This window comes from Leguminivora glycinivorella, chromosome 5 (genome assembly GCF_023078275.1).
Source record: "Leguminivora glycinivorella isolate SPB_JAAS2020 chromosome 5, LegGlyc_1.1, whole genome shotgun sequence".
Classification (NCBI taxonomy): Eukaryota; Metazoa; Arthropoda; class Insecta; order Lepidoptera; family Tortricidae; genus Leguminivora; species Leguminivora glycinivorella.
In genome coordinates this window covers 9,895,489-9,903,720 of record NC_062975.1, presented here as the reverse complement: position 1 = coordinate 9,903,720, position 8,232 = coordinate 9,895,489, and the positions used below count along the sequence as shown (strand labels likewise).

The 8,232-nt window shown below is 38.3% G+C and overlaps 1 protein-coding gene across 1 annotated transcript; it reads right to left on the bottom strand.

Annotated features, from left to right (window-relative positions):
• Positions 1-3,934: 3,934 nt before the first annotated feature.
• LOC125226224 (cuticle protein 8-like) lies at positions 3,935-7,270 on the bottom strand. Its single transcript, XM_048130142.1, is given in 6 exon segments — positions 3,935-4,089; positions 5,931-6,064; positions 6,066-6,098; positions 6,587-6,815; positions 6,858-7,033; positions 7,244-7,270. Coding segments are annotated over 6 exon segments (678 nt in total). The 5' UTR covers positions 7,256-7,270; the 3' UTR covers positions 3,935-3,995.
• Positions 7,271-8,232: the final 962 nt, after the last annotated feature.

Below are 8,232 nucleotides of genomic sequence, written 5' to 3'. Positions count from 1 at the left end.
TATTACCAAGTGTTACGAAGCATTCATTAAATAACTTCAATTTGTAAACTTTGACAAGCAATTTTCAATAGAAATAATTCTGTTTCGAAATGTAATTGCTTATGTGTGTGGACTGTGTGGGCTATTCATGTTTATTATAATTATTTCGGTTAGGCAAGTTTGTCAAAATTGTTGAACTGCTGAATATTCCTATGAGGTTTTGAAGAAATATGAATACATACAGACATACTCGTAAAAATCTTTTAACAAGTTTTTGAACTACATAGGTACTTGTATTTTATCTCGTTAATCAACTTGCACGTTTTGTGTACTAGGATGTTATAGTGAATATTTTTTTTTTATACTGCGTCGGTACCAAACCAGCATACGGTATGTCTGAAGATAAGCAGTCTTTGTAGGTCATGGACACATAAAACTCCAGAAGATGTAACATGCGTATTGGGGACCCTAAGAGAAGATCTGTCATCTTATTTTTACGGACGTCGTGACGTAGGCCGTAAAGTAGGTACCATACACGTTACATGATCGTCATGTACCATAGGGTACATATTTATAGTTCATGGCTGATCTTATTTTCATGTATTCGTATGGCCAAAGGCATAATTATGTATCTCCGTATAGACTGCTACAGTCTAAGAAAAAAAATGGTGGCCTAGATGGCGTTACACCTTTGGGGGACGCCCGGCTAGATGGCGCTAATATTAATATTTTTTGACATTTTGCCCGACAGTCGGGTTCTTGGTAGCACATATCAAGCTAAGAATATGGGCCAAATTGTCAAAGCTGAGGTTTAAAACTAAAAGTTCAAAGCTTGTGACGAGAGATGGCAGTATAATATGCACTGTGATTACATATTTTACTTTGACAGTAACTCTCTATAATACTTGATCCTCTTTGGTATGGCGTTGGGATCGGATGTAGTCCGAAACCACCCGAACATTCCAAAAACCTTCAAAGAGCTTTTGTTGTTTGTGGCCTAGGAATATTTATTTTCAAACAGACAGAGAGAGTCATACTGTATAGTCTTTGTCTGACACTCGAAAAAAGGGATGAGTGGCAACTGGCAAGTATAGTTTCCTCTCTAGTTATTTACTACTAATCATACTTACATTGTAGTTGTTACTTGTTACCGGTGTGAGGTTGAATACATTTTCTCCAATTTTTTCGACGGTTAGGCGTGTTATTTATCGGTTCTGTTTAATTAGCACTCATTATTGTTACTCAACCAGTGCATCGAGCGTTCCCGCGTCAGATACGTAACATTGTAAAAACGTATCTCAATATCAGTACTTTTTTCTACTCACACCTTAGGTAGGTACTTACTTAAGTAGACTCGTCAAGTAGTCATTATTATCAGTATATAAATAATAAAATGAAATATATATAATACACGAAAGAAGAAAGACCGACGCCGACGCGGCGGGCACGGTCTAGTCGTTAATAAGATGAGACGTTAGCCGCGTCAGCTGAAGACATGGGTTCAATCCCGGCCCGGTTTTTTATTTCGTGTATGATATCTATTTCAGTTTAGACTCATCAAATTGCTTATTATTCCTAAGACTCGGAATCTACTCAACAAATTCTTGCAAAACGCGAATAAAATAGCTATTAAAATTAGAGTTAAACGTCGTAGACATCCTGCTCATTTTACCGATGTCTGATAAACGAGTCATAATTTCATGTAACTCCCAGCGGTACCAGCGGTAACTACGGAGGTTAAAAGCTTAAATAAATAAAACGATTTAAAGTAAATCTAATTTCAATCATAAATAACACAAGCCATCAGCTGTTTGTCGATGTCCTAAGGATCGAATAAGTTTTGTTATTTACCCTTATAGTAGCTTAGCTCGATATCTGAGCATCAAACTAATGCTACGATTAGTTGCGATTGCTCAATCCATACCTAATTGCAGAACTTAAGATCTTAATGATATTTTGCATAAGGACTGGTATACTCGCCATCAGTTATAATTTTTGGTATCGGAGCTACTAAGGTTTTTGAATACATGTCATGTGGTTTATAATAAGGTCTTATAATCCATACTAAAGAAGAGGCGACTGTTGGTGGCTCGGGCATGTGTATCGAATGGAGCGGACTCGTTTGCCACGTCAAATCCTGCTGGGAGAGGTTGCAGATGCAAAGAGACTGGTTGGACGGCCAATGCTGCGCTTTAAAGATTGCGTGAAGCGTGACATGGTCACATTTGATATTCCATGCAACCAATGGCAGCGACTGGCCGAAGACCGACCCACGTGGCGCCGTGTTGTCCATGACGGTCAAAGCAAGCACGACAACACCTGGTTCTCCTACTTAAATGATAAACACATGAGGCGTCACGAGCAGGCCTCTAATCCCCGCCCATCTGGGGGAGCATACACCTGCCGTGTGTGCGGACGAGGAATCCTCTCTCGATTTGGGCTATACAGCCACGAACGTAAGTGTCACAAGGATGCTGCTTGAATCATCTGTTATAGATACAAAGGCCTGTTATAAATAATCTATTATTATAACATCGCACACCGCAATTTTCGCTAAATAATTAGATTAAATTAATGTTAGTTTTGCAACAAACTACATTTAAAGATGAGTATTTTATTCTAAATAAAGGAATTCGGATACAGAAGCGAATTATTTCCATTTTTATATTATTTGAGTCGTAATAGAAGTTTTTACTGTGTTAAATATTGAAGAAGAAGAACTTAAATAAATAAACTATTTAAGAAAAATTATAAACACTTCCATTATTGAATATCATCATTATTTTTGTTCCATATTCATAAAAGCATCCAAAATGGGTTTTACTTTTATGTTCCGATACATTTTTTTTCGTGTGTAGAAAAATAATAAATTATGCGAGTCATATATCCATATTAATATTTTAATCGCTACCTGAAATCCGCTCTCTGGTTATATACATGTTGGCGACTGTACGTGCATACCAACAGAGAACATGCCCACTAGGTATCTGTGATTAAGCAAAACGATATATTTTAAAGAAAATTACCAAGCAGTTAAGACCTTCAGGCCGCAGTTAGTGTGACATAATGGAATCGATAAGTTCTATAAGTAGACCTAACGCGAAAGTATGCTAAGACGCTTTAGTCTATGTCGTTGGTTTGCTGCGGTATAAGATTGCATAAAACAATAATCGACGTTATAAATTTGCTAACTTATAGTTTTCAAAGTATAAAATTGGCTTAAATATGTACTTAAGACACTTTTGCACGTAATTAGTAATGGTCGGTTATTTAATGGCAGTTTAAAAGCTTTGCTGAGTTGAGTTATGCTTTATATACGAATCGTTATAGCCAATTTTAGATGAAATTAGTTTTTTGAGGTAATAACGTATGTAAATAATGTACATAGTTGCTTACAAAAACACAGATACCTTTAAAGAAACTGGGCGTAAAAGGAAATTATAATATATCTTCCAGTATAACTGAATATGAAGATATATTACGTTGTGGAAAAGTAGTTATGGGTAAGTATTTTAGCCGGTTCGGTATGGGAGCCTAAAAAGTTGTGACCTCATCCACGAAATGCTGTTAATATGTAAAAAAAATGTCACTGCCAAATTATGATATTTATCTATCGTGCCAAAATGATGTTTCTTGAAACAAAAAGTCAGTTATTTCTTGACATATCCGATCCTAATCGTACCTTGATGTCTAAAACCATTATAGTATATATACATATACATTATTAATAATTTTCCATCCTCATATAGTTTAAGGACTCTTCATACCTCGGTAAGTCACACAGACTGGTGAGACTGGTTATCAGAACCTACCAAGGATACGGAGGGTTGTTAGTGGAGGTTAGGTATCGTACCCTGTGATTCCTCTGGAGGCGAGCATAGCCTACTGTCTACGGCGGCCCGCATGGTATGCAGTTTGTAACGTACGCACAATGGATAAAAATAATAGTCATAACTGTGTATAAATAATAACAATATTTATTAAATACGTGCATAGTGCGGTAACGTGCAGGGTATTCAATGATGGTACGCGTTGAGGGCGAGCCCATCGTGATGGGCCGGAGCGTGCTCATGCACTGTCGGCGCAGAGTTGTGCACGATGGCGTTGAAACTGGAACAATTGACAAAATATACTTAAATATTATACAGTATAATTTTTAAGAAAAAAAAAACCGCCTTCCTTTGGGGTTCTGGTGATAAATACTTTCAAATGTTGGATTATGTTATCAATTCGTCTGTATATTTTTTAATGTTTGTTATTCGATATCTCCGTCATTTCTGAACCAATTTTGAAATCTGGATGATTCTGAAGTACTTACAGATGAGAATGATTATCAGAACGGAACTCTAACCAGGGGCGGCTCACTCTTCATCAGCAGTTCCACTGCACCAAATGTCACTGTTCTGGACGTAAGTGCATGCTGTTCTTATAAAAATACCAAAGTCACTATAAGTGTGCCGTTCAGATTTGAGGAGTTCCGTTCTGACCATCATCAGCAATTCCACTGCACCAAATATCACTGTTCTGGACGTAAGTGCATGCTGTTCTTATAAAAATACCAAAGTCACTATAAGTGTGCCGTTCAGATTTGAGGAGTTCCATTCTGACCATCATCAGGAGTTCCACTGCACCAAATGTCACTGTTCCGTACGTAAATTCATGCTGTTCCTTTAAAAACACTAAAATCACCATATGTATGCCTTTCAGATTTGAGGAGTTCCCTCGATTTCTCCAGGATCCCATCATCAGAACTGGGTTCTGAGAAAAATGGGACCAATCTGTATGCATATACATTCAATCAAAAAAAAAATTTTCAAAATCGGTCTAGTAACGACGGAGATATCGAGGAACAAACATTAAAAAAAAAAAAAAAAAAAAAAAAAAAAAAAAAAAAAAACATACAGACGACTTGATAACCCCTTCCTTTGAGATTTGGAAGGCGGTTAAAAATGGGCGGAGGAGGAATTGCACGGCAGTACTTCAGTACCAAAGTCATAATCGTTAACGCGCCGCGCCGTGGCGAACACAACGCAACTGTTCTGGGTTTGTCGCACCGACGCACCTATATGGAAGAGTGGTGGTAGTTCTTTAGAATAGTACGAGTAGATAGGCTATGAAGCGTGGTAGATTTGTAACTTGACTAGATATGCACCTTGGACAGGACATTTTTGTATGTATTTTTTGCACCTTCACAGGTTCATGCATTGATACGTTGCAATGGGTTCCAAAATAATCTTCAGTAGACAGAATTAAAGAAAGAACTAGGTACTAGGTACTTATTACATCATACTATCCGCCGGATCAAATGATTTGACCTTATACATAGTTAGGCAGATTAATCAATTAGAATTATCTATGTGATGCTTGAGTGAACATATTTGGTACAAAAAGTATATATTTGAAAATGTATATTTGAATATTTGAAAATGGGTTTAATTTCGTTTGCGATGACAAAACAATGTCCGAAGGGCATGTATTTTTCTCGGTAGTTATTATCTGAGTGGAGTATGTCATAACTAATAATTGGGGACTTGTGTCCAACATCGAGGTTGATGTGCAATTGATCATTGTATGAGTCGTCTGCAATTTGACACAGGGTAGAAAACGTCAAATTGCAGTATTGCTGCACAGTTTGTTGAGATACTATCAAAGTTATGGACCGAAACAACATTCGTATTTAGATAAAGAGATTTAATAGATTGCGATGTCTATACAAAAAGTAATTAGTCTCGCCAGCCTCATCTTGGCCTTAACATGGTGGCGATTTCTTTTATGTAACGGCTGATGCGTATGTGTAGCGTGCTCGATCTGAATGAGATATACATCTTATCTCTGCTGAATTGATATGAATGACTCTCTCTGAACCTAGGTCAGTATTAGTTATTTAATCTAGTAGTTCATGTAGTAGTCTTGAGTTTTTGGATTTCAAGATACGTATTTTGATTCTTTACCCGTTGTGGTGGTCAGCGGTGTAGGTGACCTTGCGGATAGAGCCATCGGGCTGCAGCAGGGAGTATTCGCCCTTCACGACGTCGCCGTCGCGGGTCTCGTGCTGGGACTTGTGGTCGCCGGTGTGCGGGTCCTCCAACTGAGTAGGCGTATTCGTACTTGGCGGGGCCCTGAAAGAAATATAGGTAATGAAAGTTGAACTATAATCTTCATTAGATTTATTGTATTCGTAATTAATTGTCGGCGACGCGCAAATTGCGCTATAATCTTATGAAAGCTTTTCTTCTCTGTCATCATCATCTCAGTGATTAATTAATACTGATTCCAACCAATTTGATTTACGCAAATAGTGAGTAATATTATATGACTACTATGTAATGGAGTGTTTGATAAATAGATATTAATCCGAAACGCAGCATGATAGATTGTCGATGCAATGTTACAAAACTTTCTATAGTCTTAGAATGACAAGGAGCTTACACAATAAACATTTAATTGGGTTGTACTAACTGATCTCATTTTTAATCATATTATTAGCTGAATGTGCCTTTCACTTTCTTTATGATAGTATGTTTAGGTGCATGTTTAGGCAATATTCTGCGTAAATGATCTGACATGAGCGGAAGTGTCTAACACTTATATTTTAATTTGAACTTACATGTTCTTCGATATGTTCATGATGATCGTGTCCAACGGAGATGGTAGTAACGGGAGCGACATGTTGTACGATGGGGGCGTGGTGGATCTGTGCCGTCTGATGGACGATAGGTGCAGCGTGGACAATAGGAGCGGAGTGGACCACGGGAGTGGCATGGACGACGGGAGCGGCGTGGAACAGAGGAGCGCTATGCTCCTCATAGGAATGTCCAAGGGAGCTCTGTGCAATAATAGCGGGGGAAGAATGGACAAGAGGAGCAGAATGTTGGTAGATGGTGTGAGCTACTGGAGTCGCGTAGTGGCTGTCATGGCTCTCTACGTGGTGAGACGGCTGGTCGTGGCGGATGATGCTCTGGGATGAGACGGCATGTCCGTGCCCTTGGTTATGGCTATCCTCCAGGATCAGGCCCGCGGAGCAAATCGCCACCAGGGCGCTAAAAACTGCGATCTGTGGAAAATGTACGTGATTAGTATGAAACGGATTGGCATAGATGTCATCTGCCCTTAAAATGAATTATAAATATTTTTGGTCGCGATATTGTGATTAGTGATTTGATTATGGGCGTCTATAATAAATTGGTATCACAGCTTTGGATCATTGTAAAAAATATCATGTACATAATAATTTTATTAAAATTATTAAAATTATGATTCTTACTTTAGAGTACATGTTGGTGGTGTACCGAATTGGAGTCGATTGATAAGGTCCCTGCGGGGTGGTAGTTTTTATACTTCGGGCACGGGCGCGGGCGCAGGTCACCCGATACTCGAAACCGGCCCGACATGCGATTCCGCCGTATTCGATTACCTTTGGGCGTGTTACGTCATTGCATTGACATTTTTTAAGATTCTTTCAAGGTTACAGTAAAGCTCTGTCTTCAGGCTTTTTTACGAAATATTTTAACACCAAAATTAAAACAGGGAAATATTGTATTGGGTATAAAAAACTGTACTGAATGAACACTGAAAAAAAAAAAACGATACTGAATTAACACTGAAGAATATAATATATCAATGAAATTCTTCCTGGCTTTCATTAAATTCAACGAATACTAAGGGGTAGGTAAAGGTAAGCTGGTCAGAGCGTGAAAACAAGACACCAATGTGTGCTCCGTATAACATCGGTATCATAAATTTAAATAGATATCATACACGAAAGAAAAAACGACAAGGCCCACTGGTGGCCGAGCCGGGAATCAAACCCGGGTCTGCAGCTTACGCAGCTAAAATATTCAATAAAATAATTATTTTTTTAAATGTGTATTGATATCACGTCAATACACATTTAAAAAAATAATTTGTGGGCATCATCAGCGTAGTTATGATTGTATTTAATAGGTGGCCCTAAAAAAATGAGGTACGTTTCGAGGTATTAGAATGGAGACTGTAAATCCTGTATAAATTATCCTTGCTAATAGTTTAAGGGCTATCCTATCCGATATACATGTACAGTTAGCTGCAAAAGTGCATGGCGAATTTATAATGAATTCATTCATAATTTCTCCATGCAATTTTACAGCTCACTGTACTGTAGGTACAGTGTAAACTCGGCCGAAGAATATCGGCAAGAAAGTAGCGCTTTGGGTTGCACCGAGTACCGAGTGCTCCGGTAAACTCTTGCGCAACCAGGGCCTTGCTACACTTAGC